The sequence below is a fragment of the Callithrix jacchus genome, chromosome 7, assembly GCF_049354715.1.
Source record: "Callithrix jacchus isolate 240 chromosome 7, calJac240_pri, whole genome shotgun sequence".
NCBI classification, from domain to species: Eukaryota; Metazoa; Chordata; class Mammalia; order Primates; family Cebidae; genus Callithrix; species Callithrix jacchus.
Genome location: NC_133508.1, coordinates 18658061 through 18683382, shown reverse-complemented (window position 1 = coordinate 18683382; position 25322 = coordinate 18658061). Strand labels below are relative to the sequence as shown.

General features: G+C 39.8%; 1 protein-coding gene across 1 annotated transcript in view; it reads right to left on the bottom strand.

The window, feature by feature from the left end:
- MRC1 (mannose receptor C-type 1) overlaps positions 1-25322 on the bottom strand; it is a 107479-nt gene that overhangs the window by 46877 nt on the left and 35280 nt on the right. The window contains exons 6-12 of the mRNA XM_008999998.4: positions 24218-24364; positions 19088-19273; positions 15094-15251; positions 12304-12414; positions 7080-7195; positions 4621-4769; positions 155-354 (exon numbers count right to left, since the gene is read on the bottom strand). Coding sequence (XP_008998246.3) covers positions 155-354; positions 4621-4769; positions 7080-7195; positions 12304-12414; positions 15094-15251; positions 19088-19273; positions 24218-24364 — 1067 coding nt within the window. The remainder of the gene's footprint in view (positions 1-154; positions 355-4620; positions 4770-7079; positions 7196-12303; positions 12415-15093; positions 15252-19087; positions 19274-24217; positions 24365-25322) is intronic.

The following is a 25322-nucleotide window of genomic DNA, read 5'->3' as shown; positions in this document are numbered from 1 at the left end:
GATGCCCAGGTCAATCAAACCAGAATTTCTAAATGTCTACAGGTGGAGGCTGGGCAGAGCGTTTTGGTTTTTGTTTGTTTGTTTATGTCCTTCGGTGATTCTTTAGACGAAGTATACTCCAAATTCTCTTATCAGCTTCATAATTGATACTCACCTTGAAGCACAAGCTCGTCCTACTGCTGGTGCCCCAATCCTCCGGACATCTGGGTTCGGGAGTTGTTGTGGGCTCCGGTGGGCGGGTTACTCCTTCTGCCCAATGCTTACACACAAATTTTGCCTTTTCATCACATTTCAAAACATCCCATAAGCCCCCTGCAATCCCGGTTCTCATGGCAACACACCCTGGCTTTCGCCCTGTAATAAATACATAAAGGAGAATACACTCAACAGGTACCTGCTGAAGGCCTGCTGTGCTCACAGAAGGCACTCAGAACTGAGCATCACAGATGTGGTGAAGCCTGCAGGTGGATGATGCAGCTGGAGATGCAGCTGGCCGTGTCGGGCATTCAGCAACTGGTCTGTGCTATTTTTCAATCAGTTTGATTTTTATTTGTGTGGTCTATAATTCCAACCTAATTATGATCTCAAATGTAGGAGGGGTTGTAACATTCTATATTTCTAACATCTGACAAAGTGCCCCACACACAGGCATTTAACAATAGGATATTTTTATATTATCACATTCACCATAATGGCAAATACAGTAATTTAATGTTTCTCTCTCTCCTTTCCTCCTTTTGTTCCTTCCTCCCTCCTTTTTTTTCCCCCCCTCCTTCCTTCCTTCTTCCCTTCCACCCCTTTCTGGTTTTCTTCCTTCTTTCTGTTTTAATTCTTTTTTTTTTTTTTTTTTTTTTTTTGAGATGGAGTTTCGCTCTTGTTACCCAGGCTGGAGTGCGATGGCGCGACCTCGGCTCACCGCAACCTCCGCCTCCTGGGTTCAGGCAATTCTCCTGCCTCAGCCTCCTGAGTAGCTGGGATTACAGGCACGTGCCACCATGCCAAGCTAATTTTTTGTATTTTTAGTAGAGACGGGGTTTCACCATGTTGACCAGGATGGTCTCGATCTCTTAACCTCATGATCCGCCCGCCTCGGCCTCCCGAAATGCTGGGATTACAGGCGTGAGCCACCGCGCCCGGCCTGTTTTAATTCTTTAAGATTCTTTTTCTTCCACTAAGATCCACATAGGTTTTCCAGGACCAAAGTTTCTCACAGATTTCAAAATGAGACACGCCTCAACTAGAGATTTTAGGTAAGTTACTCAAACACTCCGAACTTGCTTTCTCCTCTTCAAATGCAAACACTAAGACCTGCCTCATAGAGTTATAAGGAATGCCAGCTTTAATAAGCAAAAAAGTACATAAAACAAAATGAGGATGCACTGAGCTTAAGAGCTTATAATTCTATCTTAGAGTCAAGGTTATTTCCAAATAGCAATTAACTAAGAGCTCTGAAAGCATCAGGAGTCCTTGCTGCTATGATGTGGTTATTTTTTTATTATTAAACTTCTAAAGAACATGAAGTGCTTACAAATCATTCATGAAGGCCAGGCACGGTGGCTCACACCTATAATCCCAGTACTTTGGGAGGCTGAGGTGGGCAGATCACAAAATCAGGAGTTCGAGACCAGCCTGATCAACAAGGCAAAACCCAGTCCCTACTAAAAATACAAAAAATATTAGCCAAGTGTGGTGGCGTGCACCAGTAATCCCAGCTACTCAGGAGACTGAGGCAGGAGAATCACCTGAACCCAGAAGGCAGAGGTTGTAGTGAACCAAGATCACACCACTGCACTTCAGCCTGCTGGACAGAATGAGATGAAAGAAAGAAAGAGACAGAAAGGGGGATAGAGAGAGAGAGAGAGAGAGAGGGAGAAGGAAGGAAGGAAGGAAGGAAGGAAGGAAGGAAGGAAGGAAGGAAGGAAGGAAGGAAGGAGAGAAAGAAGAAAGGGGAAAGAAGAAAGAAAGAGAAAGAAAAGAAAAGAAAAAGAAAGAAAAGAAAAGAAAAAGAAAGTAAGTAAGTAAGTTCTGGGAAGGTACACATTTTTTAGAATATTTTCTCCGAAATCTCTGATTTCCTGACACCTTAAAGGTTTTCTCTGATTCTTGATTGTCTCCTTCTCTTTGCAGCATGGAGTTAAAACCTGGTACCTGTCGGGCAGGTGACTAGAGACTGTGGCATCCCCTAAACCTTCAGAATCTGTTAGTTGACCTGATGCTCAGACTCAGGCTTCAGGATCCTTGCCCACTCTTCCTGAAGCTGTAAAAACTCAGCCAAAGAGTCCAGCCTTAATTTCTATTTTTTTTTTTTTTTTGAGACAGAGTCTTGCTCTGTTGCCCAGGCTGAAGTGCAGTGGGGTGATCTCGGCTCACTGCAACCTCCGCCTCCAGGATTCAGAAATACTCCTGCCTTGGTCTCCTGAGTAGCTGGGATTACAGGCTACTGCCACCACGCCTGGCTAACTTTTGCATTTTTAGTAGAGACAGGGTTTCACCATCTTGGCCAGGCTGGTCTTGAACTCCTGACCTCGTGATCCACCCGCCTTGACCTCCCAAAGTGCTGGGATTACAGGCGTGAGCCACTGCACCCACCCGAGGCCAGCCTTCCTGAAGAGGCACCACCATCCTTCCCTCAAGGATATACCATGACAATGGTTGCAACTGAGTTCTGTTCCAGTTCCTTCCATTGTTATTTCCTGAGGACATTCCAGGGCTAACTCCTCAGAATCCTGCTGCTGGATGACACCACAGGCAAAGTTAAGCAGTTTCACTTACAGAGTAAGACTTATCACTCCTGCCGATATGTTTTTTCAAAGTATGTACTCAGCTGTTAATATACCATCCGGTTATTTTTTAAATCAACTGAAATCTTACCATGTTTCAGAAAGTTCAACAATCCCACAAACAAGAATCACACTATTTAGGTTATTGATCCATTTTCCTTATTGAAAGCTGAGAATGCAAATTATAGAACACTGAAGATTAGGATATATTAGGTCAGGTACTCAATTGATATATTCAAGCTATTATTTCTTTTTTAGCTTTTCACCCAAGCACAATGTAATGTTTGCTATAAACGATGTTGAAATTCCTCTGTGTTGTCATATTAAATAATGTTGTGTGCTGGTGATATTCATGTATAAAAAGTCAAAGAATCTTTCAGAGATGATTTCAGAAATAACTTACATCTTACTAGGGAAGGTAAATAAAAAATATATAGAGAGGCAGGGTGGTGTGAGTCTAAGTAGCACGGACTTGAGGGTGACACAGATTAGTCTAAATCCGTGCCTGAAAGCTTTCTACTCACATAAACTTCCTGAGTCTCAGTTTCTAGTTCCTCTCTTCTGCTCTTGTTGCCCAGGCTTGAGTGCAGTGACACAAGCTCAGCTCACTGCAGCCTCCACCTCCCAGGTTCAAGCGATTCTCCTGCCTCAGCCTCCCAAGCAGCTGGGATTACAGGTGCACAACTGTGCTCAGCTAATTATCGTATTTTATGTAGAGATGGAGTTTCACCATGTGAGCCAGGCAGGTCTCAAACTCCTGACCTCAGGTGATCTGCCTGCCTCCTTCTCCCAAAGAGTTGGGATTACAAGCATGAGCCACCATGCCCTGCCTCCCCTTCTTTTAAATGAAGATATGGAAGCTTACCTGGCATTTATGAGGGGTTTTTTATGAGGACAAAATAAAAATCCAAGGCACATGAAAGATGAAACACAGTAGCACGTGGAAGATACTGATATAATGAGTTCTGCATGAACAATGTCCTTTGCTCCACCACCCAATCACTCTAATATTTCAACACCCAGTGGCGCTGAAAAGCTTTATGTTCATTTAATATAGTTTTAGGTTTTCAGAAATAAATCAACCAGGCCAGGTGCGGTGGCTCACTCCTGTAATCCCAGCACTTTGGGAGGCCGAGGCGGGTGGATCACGAGGTCAAGAGATCGAGACCATCCTGGTCAACATGGTGAAACCCCCTCTCTACCAAAAACAAAAAATTAGCTGGGCATGGTGGCACATGCCTGTAATCCCAGCTACTCAGGAGGCTGAGGCAGGAGAATTGCCTGAACCCAGGAGCGGAGGTTGCGGTGAGCCGAGATCACGCCATTGCACTCCAGCCTGGGTAACAACAGAGAAACTCCGTCTCAAAAAGAAAAAAATTAACCAGGTGTGGTGGCACATGCCTGTGGTCCTAGCTACTCGGGAGGCTGAGGCACGAGAATTGCTTGAACCTGGGAGGCTGAGGTTGCAGTAAGCCAAGATGGTGCCACTGCACTCCAGCCTGGGCAACCAAGTGAGACTCTGTCTCAAAAGAAAAAGAAATAAGTCAACCATGTGAAACATTTGTGACCACTGAGAATTGCATGAATAGGGTTTAAGTAGACCAGTACCAGATAACCTAACAAGATTAACCTAGCAATTTTTTTCTTCCTTGTTCTTTAGAGTACTGTAAACTTATTGGGAAATTTTTTTAAAATAAAGGAAGAAAGGGAAAAACAAAAAGAGAATGAAACATAAACTGTTACTAAAAGCAAGATTAATCTTCCTAGTCTATTTGGAGAGGTAGCCAGAGGAATAACAGACTTAGTCCAATGGATTCATAGGGTGAGGCACTGCCCATACCTGGCATATCTGAATTCCAGTGGGTGAACTGAACTTCCTCCTCAATGGTCCACTGAAAAGTCCCTTTGGTTTGTATATCTGAAAGTCCTGTCCAGAAATATTTTTCAGGCCTTAATCCAATGAAACTCGTCAAGAAGGCTTGTTCATATCTTTAAAAAGAAGAATTAACATTCAATTAAGTTTTTGAAACATTTATGCCAATTTTCAAAATTAGCAACATGAAAAGTATCTCAGTTCTATGTCTGAGATATAATTGAATTGGTAATTCAAATATATCGTGTTATATTTGTATGTCATCTAAATTATACACATTTTCACCAAGGAAACATGAGCTCATGATGAAAAAATACCATACAGCTGAGTATACAAAATCATTCAGAGATATTCAAAACATCTTCCTCTAGCCCTCACCGGTAATGTCAGAGAATTTTAAGAATACAAAGAAGAAAACTACTAAATTTTAAAATACAGTGTTTAAACAAAAAAAATCAGTCCATTCTTCAAATAGTTCTACGCAATTCTTAATTAAGCAAGTTCAAGGTTAATAACATTATCAAGGATAATACTCATAGAATAATCTACATGGATTTCCCCCCTCAATTTTATTCTCTCATATTTTAGCTCTAAAATAAAAGAGAAAATTATCAAGAAATACAGAGAAGCAGAGACTTAATCTCCAGAATGAATGAGAAGCAGAATCATGAATTCCAACACTTTCTCTCCCTTTGGATTCTGGGTCTGTGTATTTGGCATTAATCTGGGAACAATAAAATACAGTTGACAAGGCACCCAAAATGTGTCTAAAATGACATACATAAAACAATGTCAGCGGCAAAATAGGCAAAAATCTGTCTTTTAAGAAAAAGAAAAATGGGTGTCTAAAGTTTCCAGGAACAGAGAGAATAGTAGATGACCTCAGAGAGAGCAAGAAGAGAACATAGAGAAACCTAACAGCAACAGAACATTTTATTTGACCATAGTCTCAATAATTTCATTCCCTAAACAAAACAAACCAAAAAAATTCAAAGTTCCAAACTTGACTTAGTTTTCTTAAATGTCTTGAAACCATATTTAACAAGAGTTAATGAACTCCTGAGTAAACATTACAGAAGATAAAGAAAAATAAATGTAAAATATAATGAAATCATGTACATAATACTCCAATAAACCAAAAAATCGATTATAGTGCAGACCAGAATATGCTCTCATGGTACTTAAAGGTAAACAACTCACCTCCCTCACAAAAGATAAAAAGTACCTACATTCTGAGTTTCAGATGTTAGCATTATATCAGGGTGCTACTACCATATATTAGATATTTAATTATACATGTAAGTTGCATGTGGATAGAAATAAAGTTCTTTTATAAAGACTATGAAATATTATGACAACTCTCATTTTTATCCAAAGATTTTTTGATATCAACAGTATCCCCTTCATTTTATTAGGTCTGCCTCAAAAGTTCAGTAAATGTAACTTTACTATACTAAAACTCCATAATTTTTTTACTTCTTTACTGCAAGTGAAACAGACACTTTTCAATATTTGTAAACTTTTTTCTGTGGCTAATCCAGGGCTTTGCATAGAGTAGGTGAAGAGTAAATAAATAAATCTTAAAAATAGAGGGGACCCCAGAGATAAAAAAAAAAAAAAAACAAAAAACAACGTAAGTTCCTCTATGCCCATGTGATTTTCCTGATCTATGAGTCTGTTAACCTAACAAAGCAAAGCAAAGCAAAGAATGGAAGAATGGAATGAATGAATGATTTTGTAAACTTCTGCCTTCTTTTTTGGTGGAGAGAGTGATAAAGATAATGTGATTTTGAGCTGGCAACTTTTAGTTACTTTCCTGCTTTAAAAAATTCAGCATGTAATGGATCAGAAAAAAGCCCTATAAACTACATTGACTAGATTATTACTTGTAAACTGTTCTGAATGTTGCTTTATATTACTAAATGTAGCAAAAACAGTTTCTAATGTTTGCAATAAAGAATCCAGGCCGGGCGCGGTGGCTCAAGCCTGTAATCCCAGCACTTTGGGAGGCCAAGGCGGGTGGATCACGAGGTCAAGAGATCGAGACCATCCTGGTCAACATGGTGAAACCCCGTCTCTACTAAAAATACAAAAAAATTAGCTGGGCAGGGTGGTGCGTGCCTGTAATCCCAGCTACTCAGGAGGCTGAGGGAGGAGAATTGCCTGAACCCAGGAGACGGAGGTTGTGGTGAGCCGAGATCGCACCATTGCAATCCAGCCTGGGTAATAAGAGCGAAACTCCCTCTCAAAAAAAAAAAAAAAAGAATCCAGGTAAGAATATTATTGTTAATGCTTCTACCTTTACAAAGCATACCTCAAGCATCACACATAATTTACTCAGAAATGTAGAGCATGTTGATACATGGGCTTTTCTGAAACTTTTTCTATTTTACATATTTTTAAATGAAATTAAAATAGTCACATACCTGTCTTCAACAGTTGTTAAGTAAGCTTTCTCATTATTGCAAGTTTGGTTTGCTTCTGCAAATGTTGAAAGTGTATGTCCAATCAAATAGCAGTAAAAGTGATGTCTTTTCCAGCCCTATTAATGTCATCAAGCAAAGAAAAAATGAGTGGAGTTCATGCGTATATATTATAAATTATTATTATTATCATAATTATTATTTGAGACAGAGTGTTGCTCTTGTCGCCCAGGCTAGAGTGCAATGGTGCAATCTTGGCTCACCGCAACCTCCACCTCCCAGTTTCAAGAAATTCTGTCTCAGCCTCCAGAGTAGCTGGGATTACAGGCACATGCCACCACACCCAGCTAAATATTTTTGTCTTTTCAGTAGAGATGGGTTTTCACCATGTTGGCCAGGCAGGTCTCAAACTCCTAACCTCAAGTGATCTGCCTGCCTTGGCCTCCCAAAGTGCTGGGATTACAGGCGTGAGGCACTGCGCTCAGCCTTAGAAAATATTATTTTAATACTTTTTCTATCATAAAACTATTGGATAAACAATAGGAATGTCTAAAGAACACAACTCTGAAGAAACTGAAATGCAATGAAAATTATATACATAAATGAATAAAAGAAACAGGTGTACATCATTCATCTTATGACAAATTATGCTACATAATTGGGGGCAGTCATTCTGTCCACTTTAATGTATCCTGCAACAGAAACTATTTGTGAAATGTTCACTGAGGAAACTGACAGAATGGCTAAGATACCAGTTTTAGAGTAGGTGAGCGCAGGAAAGAATCTGGGGAAGAGCAAGACTAGTTGCCTGTGGAACTCAATACTAGAAGATGGGTGTAAAGCTACATCACTTGGTCATAGGAGAGCACTTTTCAAACTTCAGGCAGCGTGAGTTGGCATGGTTCCTCCTTCTCCCATACTCCGAATACACAAAAATGGCCAGGCATGGTGGCATGTCCCACGCTGGACTCCCAAATCCCAGCACTTTGGGAGTCCAGCGTGGGAGGATGGCTTGAGGCCAGGAGTTCAAGACCAGCTTGGGCAACAGAGTGAGTCCCTGTCTTTACAGAAAATTTTATAAAATTAGCTAGGCATGATAGCATGTGCCTACAGTCCCAGCTACTCAGGAGGCTGAGGCAGGAGGATTGATTAAGTCAAGGAGGTCGACGCTACCGTGAGCCATGATCACACCACTGCACTCGAGCCTGGGTGACAGAGTGAAAACCTCTCAGGAAAAAAAATACACAGAAATGCTAAATAAAAACCTAACAGTAAATGATAAGTCCATACTAGAGTTTGAGAGGAAGAAGGGGGAAATCTCCAGGTACCCAAATTTAGTATAGTACTAAAAGCTACATGGAAAATGCACAAACTAAATTTTTATTGTCCAAGGACATATCAGATCCTAGATTAAGGTCCTAGGCGCAGTGGTGTTACTGTTCATACAGAATGATATTTTGCCTTTGTCCCACTTGAGGCAGGGTGTTGGAACTGAGGTCCTGATATAAAAAGGACACCACTAATCCCTGTAAGCCCTTGGTTAAAGGAGAACTAGAACATTCTGCCCACAGAACCAAGAAATGACGATGTCTTATCATCTACCTGGGGTTCTGAGTACCAGGAAAAATAATTCCTGAGTTCGAAAACAAATACCAAGTTTGTGCTGCAGATGAGTGACGGTTCCAAGTTTACACTATCTACATTGGATGAGAATCCACAGCAAAAAAATTGATCATACTTAATCTATAAAAGGGGAATCTCTTAAGCACTCCAAGAAGTAGAATGCAAAACCAAACATCAGAAATATGCTGCCCACCAACCAGGTCAAGAGACACTGTGACCTTTGGGGAGAAGGATGGGGATGGAGAGGTCACTAATTCACAATCAAAAACTACAAACCTGCCAGGCACAGTGGCTCCCACCTGTAATCCCAGCACTTTGGAAGGCTGAGGTGGGTGGATCACTTGAGGTCAGGAGTTCGAGACCAGCCTGACCAACATGGTGAAATCCTGTCTCTACTGAAAAGGCAATAATTAGCTGAGTGTGATGGTGCATGCCTGTAGTCCCAGCTACCTGGGAGTCTGAGACAGGAGAATTCCCTGAATCCATGTGGTAGAAGCTGCAGTGAGCTGAGATCGTGCCACAGCACTCCAGCCTGAGCAACAGAGCAAGGCTCTGTCCCAAAACAACAACAAACCATATAAGAAAATATCCCATTTTAAGGAAGAGTCAACAACTGAACATAATAAAACACTCTGAAAGTTCTCAAAAAAAAAAAAACAGCACAGTTGAGATGATTTCATAATGGAAGAATAAATCCAATAACAAAAGATCTAAAATGTATGCACAAAAAACAGGAGGATATGAACCAAAGGATGGAAAGTCTATTAAAAAACATAGCAATGAAGTTAAAAACTCAATGATCAGATTAAATACAGTAACCAGGGTTTCATAGAAAATTAGTAAATTGGATGAAAAGATAAAAAGATAGCAAGATAGAAAACATAGTGTAGGGAGAGATGAAAAGAGCATGTTAATGGAAAACATAGACAATAGAATGAGAAGGTTGAACAACCACCTATGATAAGTTTCAGAAGTTTCAGAAGCAGTGAATAAAACTAACGATGGGTCAGTTTCAAGAACTGAAAGATGGCTGTGAAACCTCAAAATAAAGAATCACACTTTTGAGGCCCAGCAAGATGTCTCACACCTACATCCCAGCGCTTTGAGAGGCCGAGGTGGGTGGATCATGAGGTCAGGAGTTTGAGACCAGCCTGGCCAATATGGTGAATACCCAGCCTGGACAAAAGAGGGAGACTCCATCTCTAAAAAAAAAAAAAAAGAAAAAGAATCACACAGAGCAGCAAAGGCAGCAAATAAAATAACTCCAAATCTAGACACATGTAGTAGACCCGCAGAATGCTAAAGACAAGGAGAAGATATTAAAATCAATCAGAGAGAACTTATATCTACTTCAAAACAGAAGAAGAATTGGTGTGATAGCAGGAATTCCAGTAGCAAATATAAGAGCCAGGAGAAAGTATAATAAAATAATATGTAAATCGCTGTCAGGAAACAACTGTCAATCTAGAATTCTAAACTGACCTAGTTAAACTATTATTCAGGGTGAGGATAAATTTAAGATATTCTCAGACAATTTGGTGGCTAATCAATGGTTTCATTTCTATCTTTTTTTGTAAACATTTTAAAACACATTTATTTAAATGTCATATTTATAAATTTTCCCCATACAAGGATCCTGGTGGTGTGTCTTCTAATTTGGGGTTTCAGATTCACCTGTGGGGTTCCCACAGCTTGAATGATGAAACTTCTTTATGATGAGGATTTACATTTCTATATGTCAGGCACCCTGGAATATTAGCAACTCATGACCACTTTAGGTTGATTTCGTGGTTTAGAGTTTCCCACACTAATAGCACTGAATTGAAAATTAAATCCCAGGTCTGTGCAACAACAAGCCTGGGATTCTGAATTCTTAGAAAGATCCCTTGCACCACTACATGCCCAGGCCCAGATAAAAAGTGTCTTATTACCTTCCTTTTTTATGAGTGGATTTTTTTCTTCCCTAGTCTTCCCAGCTCGGTTAGGAAGCCACTGCCCTGAGCAGGTGTTTTTAAAGTGGTCAAATTTCTTAAAGTCTTTGCGTTTCAGTTTCCTCATCATTTTAATCAGGACTATAATATTCACCCTGTAAATCTATTAGAATGTAATAATTGTACTTGATAAAGGACTGTTATTGTTTTATTTTTATTATCCTAGTGATCAAACAGGATTATTGTCAAGACTGTAGATGTGCAGAAAGTAGAAAAAAATAAAACAGATGGATTAAAAGTAATAAAAATTTAAGGTTCGTTATTTTAGAAAATTACAGTAATATACACTCCCTTGTATAAGCGTATGACCAGGCAAAGGATATGTTCATACGCTGGAAATGAAACAAAGGATAGTGGTCCAGGGACAGGAGACCTGGGTTCTTTTTTTTTTTTTTTTTTTTTTTTGAGACAGAGTCTTGTTTTGTTGCCAGGCGCCAGACTGGAGTGCAATGGCGCGATCTCCACTCACTGCAACCTCCGCCTCCCAGGTTCAAGCAATTCTCCCGCCTCAGCCTCCCAAGCAGCTGGGACTACAGACACGTGCCACCACGCCCAGCTAATTTTTCATATTTTAGTAGAGACAGGGTTTCACTATGTTGGCCAGGATGGTCTTGATCTCTTGACCTTGTGATCCGCCCGCCTCAGCCTCCCAAAGTGCTGGGATTACAGGCGTGAGCCACCGTGCCCGGTGGAGACCTGGGATGTAGCCTTGCCTCTGTTGACTATCAGAAAACTACATAGCTTCTCTGAGCTGAAGTTTCCAGAATGCAAAACTTAGAAGAGGAACTGTGAAATCGCCAAGATCCTCCGTGTCTGTTCCATGCTATGATTTTCTGTTATCTGCTCTATTTTTTATGGCTTACTTATGTGGTACCAAACTATCAGCTTTCTGGTATATGTTGTAAGATTATGTGACCACAAAATAATACTCTTGAAAGAAAATTACTTTCTACTTCATTTTTATTCAAAGAAAATGAGAAAGGACAAAAGAAGAAGACACAAGCAAACAGGAAAATGATAACCATAAACCCTGTGTTTTCATAGTTTCTGTGTGCCTTAAAAAGCTATTTCACAGGGGCCACTGAGTTGCCGTGGGTACCAGTTGGAGGCTGGATTTCCTACCTCCTCACTGCAGTGACCTACTGAGAAGAAGCCTCTCCAGGAGACACCTCATCAGAAATATTATAAATGGGAAAAAATGACTAAGAATCATTTGCTATCAGCAACTTGGGGATATCTGCTAGAAACGTTCTTAGCAGCCCATGGCATGACAGACTAGACTATGGATGACACCTTCTCCCAGGGCCTGCCTTCAGCTTAGCCAGGCTCCCTCTGATGGGCCATTTTTAGTTCCTGTTCTCTCTCTTCCACTTCCCATGACATTCTGAAAGGAGCCACCGGCCATATGTACCTCCCTATTAACTATGGAGAATCCCCAAAGAAAACTTCAAGGAGAACAGTGAGATCAAACACTAACAATACACCACTGAAGACCGAGACAGTGGAAACAGTTGGCTACAGCAATAACAAGGCACTTTCACGCTTAAAAATAAAGCCCACGGTGTCAGCTCATCTGTGCCGAGCTTGAGTCACGGTGGACCTGCTGTACTCACTTTCTTGCAGCCTGTTTCCACTTCCACTATTTCTGGACCTTGACTTCGTGATCTCATCTTGCAGATGTAGCCAAGAGGCCACTCACAGGCCCGATCTGCCCAGTACCCATCCTGCAGCGAGCAAAGAGGAAAAAAAAATAAAGAATTATCATTTGGGGACTTTTTTTTTTGGAGATGGAGTCTAACTCTGTTGCCCAGGCTGGAGTGCAGTGGAGCCATCTCGGTCCATGGCAATATCCGCCTCCCAAGTTCAAGTGATTCTCCTGCCTCAGCCTCCCGAGTAGCTGGGATTACAGGCACCTGCCACCATGCCAGCTAATTTTTTGTATTTTTAGTAGAGATGGGGTTTCACCATGTTGGCCAGGCTGGTCTGGAACTCCTGACCTCAGGTGATCTGCCCACCTGGGCCTCCCAAAGTGCTGGGATTACAGGCATGAGCCACTGTGCCCAGCCAATTTTGGACTTTGATGTTATTTTCTTGTAACTGTGCCTCAGAAAAAGATAATTGAGACCCAAGATTATCAAGAGAAAATGTCATCTACCAAAAGGAAAGGTAAATTGACATGTTCGCACGTAAACAGTCATTTTGACTCCGGCTACAAACACACAAAAAGAGACTGGCGCCCCAATATGATTTTATATCTGAGATGTCCAAGCCACTGTTTAGAGGAATCCAAGGAGAAATTTAAAATATCTGTAAGTCTTTAGACAATGGTGCTCACAAGAGGTTTGCATGCAGCCTTTCATCAATCTTTGCATTCAGCTCTGCCTTCAAATTAATCAAGTTCATATAAAACCTCCAGAAAAATCTCCTGCACTCAACACACCAAACTTGAAAACAAACATGAAGCCACAGTCATCTTTCCTCCCTTCGTCCTGTTTCTGCTGATGAGTGTTCTCCTGGATCTGAGGCTCAGCCTTCCGCTGAGTTTCAGATTCCATCCCCTCCCATTTCCTTTGAGATTTTATTTAACAGGACTTCTCTCCTTCCCTCCGCTGCTAACCGTCTCAAAAAAATGTTTTCCATATTGCCTGTCTTTAACTCCTCAACTCCTACTTGGTCTCAGCCCACTGCAATCTACTTAAGCTTTCAGTCTGAGTAATATTTATAGATTGCCACTTTGGTCTTGCCCCTCTGAGGCAGGTTCATGTTTCTTGAACCTCAGTTTCTACGCATTCTTCCGCCTCTAAGTTTGTCAGCCGCTTGACCTTTCACCTCTTCTAAATATGCTGCTTTCTGGTTTCTTCTGTCTATTCCTTGGATAGTTAACACCTAGTATGTTCTCAAACTCCATCACAATAAAAACAACCACAATGACAAAAATAATAGCCACAGTGACAAAAATAAACAATCATAATGACAAAAATTATAGAACAATGAATATGGGCTGGGGAATTGTGTACCATATATGCATTATCTAATACTTGTATCCTGGGCCTGGCACAGCGGCTCATGCCTGTAATCTCAACAGTTTGGGAGGCTGAGGCAGATGGATCTTTTGAGCTTAAGAGTTCAAGACTAGCCTGGGCAACATGGCAAAACCCCATCTCTCCCAAAAACACAAAAAATTAGACAGGTGTTGTGGCGCACACCTATAGTCACAGCTACTTGGGAGGCCTGAACCCAGGAGGTCAAGACTGCAATGAGCTGAGATTGTGCCACTGTACTCCAGCCTGCATGACAGAGCAAGACTCTGTCTTAAAAAACAACCAAAAAAAGACATCTCATAAACACAGGTGAGCCAAGTACAGTTCTTATTCCCATTTTGCAAATAAGAGTCAGTCACACAGCAAAACCCAGCCTCTTAATCACTGTGTTTGTCATCTATTAATAAAGGATAAACTTGATGACATTTTTCAATTACTAAGGTCATATTTAAATCATAGAAGCAAGCATTTCATATGATATTTCCATGTAAACTGAAAAAAAAGGAATGTAGCTCCCCAAGTACAGATTTCAGGCCTAAGCCAGAGTAGTTCTAAGCAGGTCTGCAGCTACGTAAAGCAACCAGTTGAAGGCAGAACTGAAGTTCTCATTTGACCAATCAAGACACATATATATGTATATGTGTGTGTATATCTATATCTATCTATCTAGATATGGCACATATATATGGGGCTACAATCTCTTTTTACATATATATATATACACACACATATATATCTCTGTTTGCATATATGTAATCATATATGGCTTATAATCACTTTTGACATATATACATAATCATATATATATGGCTTGATAGATCAAATAAGAGCTTTGGGGTGTGTGTGTGTGTGTGTTTGTGTGTGTGTATACACATACCATTATATATATGGCACTATATATTGTTCCTATGGCACTATATATATATGGAACATTTTATATATATATATATATAAATATATATAAATACAGCACTCTAGATCTATAGCATCCTAACTAACGTGTTTTCTGCTAAATCATTTGCAAGCTTTCCTGGCTATTATCAGTGCCATGATAAATTTAAGTTAACATTTTATATACATATATATAGTGCCATAGCAACAATATGAATATTAGTTATTGGCCAATTTCATCCTTGAACCAAAAGTTTCTGTCCAGTGCCTCAGTGATCCTCTTGAAAATTTCACTTTCCCAGACAATTGAGAGATATTCAAGAAATCAGATCTGAATTTTGGTTCACCTTTGATCCATGCCAATTCATGTAGAACAAAAACAATCTAAACAAACATATGTAAGTGAGTGGGACAGAAGGAAAAATCCCCCATGGCTTGCATTACAAATACCAGTAATTCAAGTGCCTTTACCTTGCCTTTCATCACCACACAATCCTCCTGTCTGTTGTTTTCATGGCTTGGTTCTCCACGAAGCCATTTGGTAAATGTTACAGGGGTCCCATCACTCCACTCAAAGTACATTTGAATCTTAATGTCATTTAAGCCAATCCACAGTTCATCATTTGGCTCTAAACAGGAAGAAACACACGGTAGTGTATGCAAGGGTTGCTTTCCAAAGGTCAGGCAGGTATCAGGAACGGAAGGCACTCTGCTTTATCAACAGGGCTCTACTTCCCTTGACATGATTACCATCATGAAAGATAGTCCTCGTGAGTGTTCACCTGACCTGTATGCTGTACACTTAGATGCCAACTACATTTTATCTTGTTAGTTTTCAGCTGTGTAATCTACTCTTTACGTTGTGAATATGACTGCATTCTTTTGTGGAAATATTACACATTTTATCTCTTGGGAGTTACAAAAATAAAATTGAGATAGGTCTGTTACTATGCTCTATCTTACAAAGCTGCCTTTACTGTTACAAATAATTCACCATGCCACCTGCATCATATTACTGGAAATATGGTAGCCTATTTATAGACATCTAACAGTGATTAAATTGAATATTTTTAAATGACAAAAATTTTAAACTGCTTCTATTTTACTGGTGTCATCAAGAACATTCTAGGTGCTTCCATTAAAGATCAGTCACTGTACTGGGAGTGAAAATGATCTACATAGTTAAAGAATTACAAATTATAACCAAGAGGTTAGACTTGCTCCTGACATTTGGTACCTGTGTATAATCATTTTCACCATGAAATGTCATGAAATTCCAGCAAAACTTCAATAACAAATGAGGTTAAAACCAAAACAATCAATATAGATTTAAAATGTGATTGGGCCGGGCGCGGTGGCTCACACCTGTAATCCCAGCACTTTGGAAGGCCGAGGCGGGTGGATCACGAGGTCTAGAGATTGAGACCATCCTGGTCAACAAGATGAAACCCCATCTCTACTAAAAATACAAAAAATTAGCTGGGCACGGTGGCGCATGCCTGTAATCCCAGCTACTCAGGAGGCTGAGGCAGGAGAATTGCCTGAACCCAGGAGGTGGAAGTTGCGGTGAGCCGAGATCGCGCCATTGCACTCCAGCCTGGGTAACAAGAGCGAAACTCCGTCTCAAAAAAAAAAAAATGTGATCATTCTGTTCTGAAATTCTATAAAGAGCATTATTGATTTTTTATAAGTATTTGTCATGCTAAAAATCCTAAATCCAAATATCACAACAAAAATGGGACAAAGTTAAAGTCATTGAAGGTTTAAGATGTCATGGCTGAAAAATAAACTTGTCTTAATAAAAAAGAGTTAAAGAATATAGATCAATATCTATCTAATTCACATGACTGGGAGTTCCATCACGAATGCTTGACGTATGATTATTTAGGGGTAAAATAAAATTAGTTGCCAAAGGATTGTGAAGATCCTTTGTGTAGAAAATGAGGGAAATGTCACAACATGTAAGAATCTCCCTAAGTGGTTTAGTCTCTTCCTCCTGAAAGTTGTCATCCAACTTTGCTTTTGGAGAAGTCTCTGGCTGGCCTGATGCCAGCCCCAGCAGATGTTTCCAGTGCCTTGGAGAATGAATGACATTGCCAAGATGATCCTCTTCTCCTTTCACTTGATTTGCAGATTGTGATCTTTTGACCAATAAATACAGGCTTCACAGTGACCTCATGTACCCCTCAAAGACTTCAAGTGAAAAGCAAAGAAAAACTAACCTAAGTCCCACAATTATAAGATAGTGTTAAGAGTTTTCTGTATACATGTTTCTCACTAAACTGTTCTCCCCACAGCTTCTTCAATTCCTAAGCACAATCTTGATCATTGAAAAAAAATAGAACATGTGAGTGTAAAGTTGTTATGCTAATTTTCATCAATCAGTTGGGGAAGTTGTGTTCATTTGTATAATCATAACTTATGAGTATAGGTCTCAATGTATCCACCTGAAACATATTTCCATGATTAATATAAAAGATATCATCTCAATGCAATAGTTAGATAGTTGAGTTGATATCTAACTATCTAAATATCTAAAAGGATATTTTAGGCTTTTGTTTAGCAGCAATAATTTTAACTTTACAGCTTTACTTTGATTAATATTATTTTATTGTTTAAAATAAATCCTTGTCAATAACTTTTAATGGAAGGTTTTCTAATTTATTTATTAATTCTCAAGCTGAATTTCAAAGCAACTTTGGCCATCCAATTTCCCAAAATAATCATAGCAATTAAAATGTCAGTTTTTTTCTATGACTATATTATGTTATAGGAAGTAGAGTTAAATGTCATCAGCACTCTAGTTCTAAAGCATCCTAACTAACCTGTTTTCTGCTAAATCATTTGCAAGCTTTACTGGCTATTATCAGTGCCATGATAAATTTAAGTAACTGCTAGTCAGACATATCAGTTCTGATTCCATTATCTTCTAGAGTGAATTTTCCAGGATAGGTAGACACAGAATAACCAAGAAGTTGTTCATAGGCTGCAGCTGGGCTATTCTCATGGCCTAAGACACTCAATGGGGTCAACACAGGAGGATGGGTACCATTTGGCAGGTGCCAGGAGTAGGAGTGGTTTGGGGTCTTTTAAGTCTTTCTCTGCTACTGCTCTCTCTTTTGTCATCTATTTGTTAGTCACTTTTTCCTCCCCTCCCCCAGCTCCCATGAGTTTCCAGGCACTATGTGTCAGGAAGCTGTCTCCACCATCTCCACCATCCATTTCCTCTTGTTTTGCTGGGGGAAATGAAAAGCAGCTGCAGCTATTCAGCAGCCTCATCAGTGGAAGATGAAAATGATCATCATTTAATCAACAAGCACTGCTGGGTGCCCATTATCAGTATGCTGTTTCTCAAACTGCTCATCTTCGGGACTCATTCCCGACTCATTTGTTTAATCTTTTTTTTTTTTTCTGGTTAGTACATTTTCTATGTATTTTTAAATTATGCACCTAAAATTAAGATATATATTTCTTTTAAAAAACTTTTTTAGTAGAGATGAGGTCTTGCTATATTCCCTGGGCTGGCCTCAAACTCCTGGGCTTAACCTATCCACCCACCTTGGCATATCAAAGTGCTGGAATTACAGGTGTGAGCCACCATAATTTGTCAAAGACATGTATTTCTTTAAAAGTTTTAGGCTGATATCTAACCACTTCAAAAAAAGAAAAAAAAATCCAGCTGGGCATGGTGGCTCACACGTGTAATCCCAGCACTTTGGGAGGCCAAGGTGGATGGATCACCTGAAGTCAGGAGTTTGAGACCAGCCTGGCCAACGTAACCTCATCTCTACTAAAATTTAAAACAATGCTGGGCATGGTGGTGGGTGCCTGTAATCCCAACTACTTGGAAGGCCGAGGCATGAGAATCTCTTGAACCCAAGAGGCAGAGGTTGCAGTGAGCCAGGATTGTGCCACTGCACCAGCCTGGGTGACAGAATGAGAATCTGTCTCATAAAAAAAAAAAAAAAAATCCTACATTTTTCACTGTTCAGCACCCTCACAGCATCAGCTAAATTCACAAAGAAAAAAGAAATCCAAAGTGCGAGATGGTTCATTTAGAGATCTTTCTTAGGAGATAAAATATGGACCTAAAAAAACAAAATGCACACAAACACACACACACACACAAATAATTCCAAGGAATTAAACACTGTTGACAAGTTTAAGGTAGACTGCTCTGAATCCAGATAATACATGGAAAAATAGTGTTTTAAAACTATCCATAAGTGGATTGCACTTTAAAAGAAAAAGGATTATCTTTCAGTGACAAGAATTCTTTCAATTATTTTACAATTTTCACATTGTGGGCATTTTTAGCATTTGTTATTACATTCATCCATTGTTCATTGAATTATTAATTTACATTTATTAAATTTGATGTTTATAATAAAGTTTTCCAGAGTTTGGTAGAGAGGAGCACTCCCAGGATTAAAGCCAAGCATATGATCACCGTAAGGTTTCTCACCATATCCTAGCTGGGAGATAATAAAGTCAAATTCCTCGATGGTGTGAATGCTTGCTAGGTCACCGCCCTCCTTCCGGCACGCGGTCAGGGCGTCTCTCTGGATTTTCTTCTCCTCTCTGTGAATCTTGTAACAGTAACCTGCATATGGCCACCACTGACTAGGACAGTTAGTTGGCACATCACTTTCTAGAAATAAAAAAGGGGAGTAGAAAAAATTTTTTGAAGACTTGATTCAACTTTGACAATATTTTAATCATTTTACATAATACATGAAACAGTTTGTAGTTATTAGGCAAATAAAGACAATATTTACTTTTTATTTTTGTGGCATATATATTCACAAAAGATAGACTAGCCATATTCCATTGTGTTGGTTTTTAGACAAATTAAAAAAAAACCTATCTTTTGGTCAAACGGGAAGTCACTTTATCAATTTTCTTTCTTTTTTCAAGAGACAGAGTCTCACTCTTTACCCCAGGCTGGAGTACAGTGGTGTGATCATGGCTCACTACAGCCTCAACCTCCTGGGCTCAAGCAATCCTCCTGCCTCAGCCTCCTGAGTAGCTAGGACTACGGGGCACAAGTAAATATACTTGGCTATGAGAAATCTCTTTTTAGAAAGTTGTACCAGCAGGCGCAGTGACTCACACCTGCAATCCCAGCACTTTGGGAGGCTGAGGAGAGCAGATCATGAGGTCAAGAGATCCATGCCATCCTTGCCATCACAGTGAAACCCCATTCCTACTAAAAATACAAAAAAAATAGCTGGGCACGGTGGCACACGCCTATAGCCCTAGCTACTCAGGAGGCTGAGGCAGGAGAATTACTTGAACCCGGGAGGCAGAGGTTGCAGTGAGCCGAGATCATGCCACTGCACTCCAGCCTGGGTGACAGAGCCAGACTCCGTCTCAAAAAAAAAAAAAAAAAAACAGTTGTACCTACAACAACTCTATAAGATTATCTAAATCTTGTCAACAAACCTGAACTAAGCCTCTGTTATGCACTGTTTAAATGCTGGAGGCCTGAAAGCTTTGGCATATAACACATCCCCTAAAAGACTTGAATTTACTTTATTCTATGGATAGAGAGCCAATCACTCTTAAGAGGCAGATCAGTATTGAAGTAGAGAGTTGGAATGGCTGGGGGTCAGTCCCCAAGGAGCCTCAGCCACCATAGCCACATGAGCCACCAATGTTGCCTCAGAACAGACCCACTACCATTTACTCACTCCCCAAAACTGACATGTGTTCTTGTGACTAGGAGTCAGAACTCATAAAACCTGAATTTGCCGTAAGAGGTGTGATCGTAGGCAAGTCAGCTCACATGAACAGAAGCATCCATATATGTGAAAATTTAAAAATAAGATTAGTACTAACACTAAAATCAAACCACCCTGTGTTCTTCTACCTAGAATAAAGACAGTGTGCTTGTAAATTACAAACACCACACAATTATTATTTAATTAAACCAGTTGTCAACATCCTCATGATTGCTACTAATAGGATCAAATTGTATAATCTTGATTATACACTGCAAACATCTAATAGTAATGAGCTAGGGGAAAGTGATGATAAAGGGGTTTGAAGGCAGAAACTCACTTTATTCATTCCTATTGCCTTGAGCCTGGCACAGTGCCTGGCCCACACAGGTGTATTGGGTACTGGTAGAGAAAAAGAATGGAAGTTATAGCTGACATATGACTACTTGTTATTACTATTCTAGAGGTACTGTTTCCAGCAACTTGGCAACATATCTCACTTAGAGGGTAACCATATCACCAAATGGAAGTGAACTTATATATTATTTAAGCTCATATTAAGTGTTTTCAAATGGCTGCCTTTCTTTACTATTGCTTGAATGAATCAGTCCTATTTTCCCTTAAAGGTGGAGAATATCTGAAACATCATTGTTTAAGCCCAGGATTCTATGCTTATAGTCACACAAGTAACTAATCAGCCATGATGCTGAAAGGCTGGGCAACTGTAATAGAAAAATGCATATTTTAAAAAGTCTATTCCCTCAATACAATTGAGGTTCCGTGCACTTCCAGTGGTTACCAAAAAAAAAAAAGAAAAGAAAAGAAAGAAAGAAAGGTTAGTATACTAACCAAGCTTTGGAGCCCTCTGGTGGGTTATTTTAATTTTACTACGTAGGAAACTGAAAATAGTATCAGCCAATGCTGAGTGCTTCAAAAACTGAATTGATGAACTTTAAAAATATTTGAAAACATGAAAACAACCAACTCCAGTGAACTGAAGGGGAGTTCCCCGGGGCAGCCACAGAAGAGGAGTTGTTACTCTAGCCACAGCTCGTGTGTTCAGTGGCCACACGCAGTTAGTGGCTGCTAAGCCAGACAGTACAGCTCTAGAGACCTGAGGACTGTGGACGGACAGATTGATGCTGCAAGGATTCACAGAGTTTGAGGTTGAATTCCTGCCTGAGGATGTTGCCAATCCTGTACGCCGCATAATTTGATCTCAGATATGCTTTTCCAAGCTCTGCTTTATTTACATTTAGAGATAGAACAATTAATCCAGGAAGTATAGGGATGTTCAGAAATTGATGTCAAGGGCTTAGCAAGTGAAGGAGGAATCATAGAGAAATAAGAATGTACTGAGGGCTTGACGAGATGAACAAAATTTCGTCTCAAAGAAAAGTTATGAATATTTCCATTTTACAGATGGGGGTTCCCACACCAGCAGGTTAAGCAGTAAGGCCTTGTTACAGAATTCTGACTGTTGTGCCAGAGAAATGATAAAATAGATATTCTCCTCTTTCACAACATGGCAATTCCACTTCTTAAGAGAATTACATGAGCGCTTTCAAAGAGGAAAAAAATACACTATTTCTCCTAGAGGGGGAATAGAGGAGGTAAAATGCAAAAAATGATGGGCTTTCCCTGAAGATACCCACAGTCATCATGGAGAGCCTGTAAAGTATAATGAAACCCAATATCCATGACCCTCATCTATATCTAGTTAAGATCTTGGCCAAATCTATATGAATTGAAATTGCAGGCTAGATGTGGTGGTTCACGCCTGTAATCCCAGCACTCTGGGAGGCCGAGGCGGGCGGATCACGAGGTCAACAGATTGAGATCATCCTGGCCAACATGGTGAAACCCCATCTCTACTAAAGATACAAAAATTAGCTGGGCGTGGTCTCAGGTGCCTGTAGTCTCAGCTATTCAGGAGGCTGAGGCAGGAGAATCGCTTGAACCTGGGAGGCAGAAGTTGCAGCGAGCTGAGATTGCGCCACTGCACTCCAGCCTGGGCTACAGAGCAACACTCCGTCTCAAAAAAGGAAAATGCAAACACATCTACTCCCTAATCCAACAAGTTCACTTCCAGGAATTATCACATGCATGAAATGATGTGCATATAATGTATATGTTATTTACTTCAGGACTGTTTGTATTAATAAAAGATTGGGAGTAAATTAAATTAAAAATCCATTAACAGGAGACTGGTCAAAAGATATATGTGCTGTTGCTGTGGTAGGCTTTGGACATTCATAAAAATAAACATAGAAGCTATTTATATTCTATGTGGAATGATATCCAAAATTGCTATTAAGTGGAAAACGTAGGGTAAAAAGATATTATAGTATACTGCCATTTGGATGAAACAATAATTATAAATATATTTGTTTACATATTCACAGAATAACTAAGGATACATACCCAGAAACAATTATTCTTCAGCAAGGCAAACCAGGTGTTACCGGTAAGAAGGAAAACTTTTATTATTTATCATGTTGTACCTTTTGAATCTGTAGCCATGTCAAGCATATTTTAAAATAAATGAAATTGCTTTCAAAACCAATGAGACAAAAAAAAAATCAAGAATGTCACATTGTCAATTTCCTCCAGCAGAAAAACAAATAAATTAAACCATTTAAAGCATTAGTTGTCCCTCCAAAAACAGGTAACAATAAAAATAGTTTGTCTTTCATCAGTTTGAAGAAAGAACTACTTCTTTCCTTAATAGCTTAATTCTCCTATAAATTTCTTTGTAAAAGACAGCAAAATTGCTTTTTTGTTTTTTTTCCTTGAAGTCTAGCTGATACTTAAAATTCAGTTACAGGTCAGGCACAATGGCTCATGCCTGTAATCCCAGCACTTTGGGAGACTGAGGTGGGTAGATCACCTGAGGTCATGAGTTCAAGACCAGCCTGGCCAATGTGAAAAAACGTCTCTGCTAAAAATACAAAAATTAGCTGGGTGTGGTGGCACATATCTGTAATCCCAGCTACTCAGTAGGCTGAAGCAGGAGAATCTCGGAGTTTGCAGTGAGCTGAGATCGTGCCTTTGTTCTCCTGCCTGGGTGACAGAGTGAGACTCTGTCTCAAATAAATAAATAAAATTCAGTTACAACTATTTAGATATTTTATTCTATTCTGTGAAAACTTCAGTGGAAGATGCTACACTGAATAACAGGGAAGCCCAGGTAGAGCCATGAGGACCTAATATACACATCCCTTCCAAGTATTTACTTTCTAGCTTGGATTGTGGTTTTGCCATGTGTGCAGGGTTTCTGTATCCTCTGAATATCTTTTTCCTCATCTATAGCATGTGAATAATGACACCAACCTCAGAGGACTGCTTATGAAGATAAATTTTTTTTTTGTGGGGGGGGATGGAGTTTCACTCTTGTTACCCAGGTGGCGCGATCTCGGCTCACCACAACCTCCACCTCCTGGGTTCAGGCAATTCTCCTGCCTCAGCCTCCTGATTAGCTGGGATTACAGGCACGCGCCACCATGCCCAGCTAATTTTTTGTATTTCTAGTAGTGATGGGGTTTCACCATGTTCACCAGGATGCTCTCGATCTCTTGACCTCATGATCCACCCACCTTGGCCTCCCAAAGTGCTGGGATTACAGGCTTGAGCCACCGCACCCGGCCGATAAAATTTTTATTTAGGTCACAGCATCTGCACAATGCCAGACACCGCAGCACACTCAGGAAATGTTAGCAACCAGCACAAAGAAATATTGCAGTCATATCATTAAGCTTACCCTATAACTATCCATAAAACCTCTGGAGGCATTCCAACAGTTACAAAGTTGTCATGTCACTTATCTTTCAATTCTAATAGTTTAGGCCCTTCAGATCCCATAGATCACTTACCTGAGGGAATAACAAAAGAATTCAAAGTAGTGTTGCCCTTTTTGCAAATATAGCCCAGTTTCTGAACACATTCCAGATTTTCCCACTTAGCATTTTTTCCAGGATTTAGTGACACACAGCTTTTTCCAGGTTCAGCTGATGGACTTCCTTTGAGGAAAAGAAAAAGTTAAAGTAGGATGATTACAGCTATTCCCAGCAGATAGCATCCCTCCCACATATTCTCGTGTCTTCATCCTTGGGATTCAATCGACCTCCATTCTGTCTTTTGCTACACATTCAGAAAAAAAAAAAATTTACCGACTGCAGGGCAAAAGACATGATGGGTGTCTATCGTTTTCTTATTGTTGGATCATTCCAATACCTAGAATGTTGATAAAGCAAATATACTTCTTTGAGATAACATTTTTCCCCATTATCAACTAATAAAGCTACACCTTAAAATCTAAACTGTTGTCACACTGGATTTCATTCAGTATCAAAGAGAGGCATCTAATGAAAAGAATACATGATTATGTGGCCCTAAAAAAACCCGAAATCCTCACATCCTTTGCAACAATATGAGTGCAACTAGAGGCCATAATCCTAAGTGAATTTACACAGATCAGCAAACTAAAGAGCCATGTTCTCACTTCTAAGTGGGAGCTAAATGTTGGGTACTCATGAACATAAATATGGCAACAACAGAAACTGGGGACTATGAGATGGGGGAGGAATTGGGGGTAACAAAGTTTGAAAAACTAACTACTGGCTACTATGCTCACTACCTGGGTGATGGGATGTATCATTTATACCCCAAACCTCAGCAGCACACAATTTACCTAGGTATGTAACAAACATATACATGTATCCCTAAATCTAAAATAAAAACAGAAATTATAAAAAACAAAGAATACATGATGTTCCAAACCAGCCATGTTAAACATTATTAGGGCTGGTGTAGTGGCTCATGCCTGTAATCTCAGCACTTTGGAAGGCCAAAGTGGGTAGATCACGAGGTCAGGAGTTCGAGACCAGCCTGGCCCACACGGTGAAACCCCATCTCTACTAAAAATATAAAAATTAGCTGGGTGAGCAAGACTCTGTCTCAAAATGAAACAAAACCTCA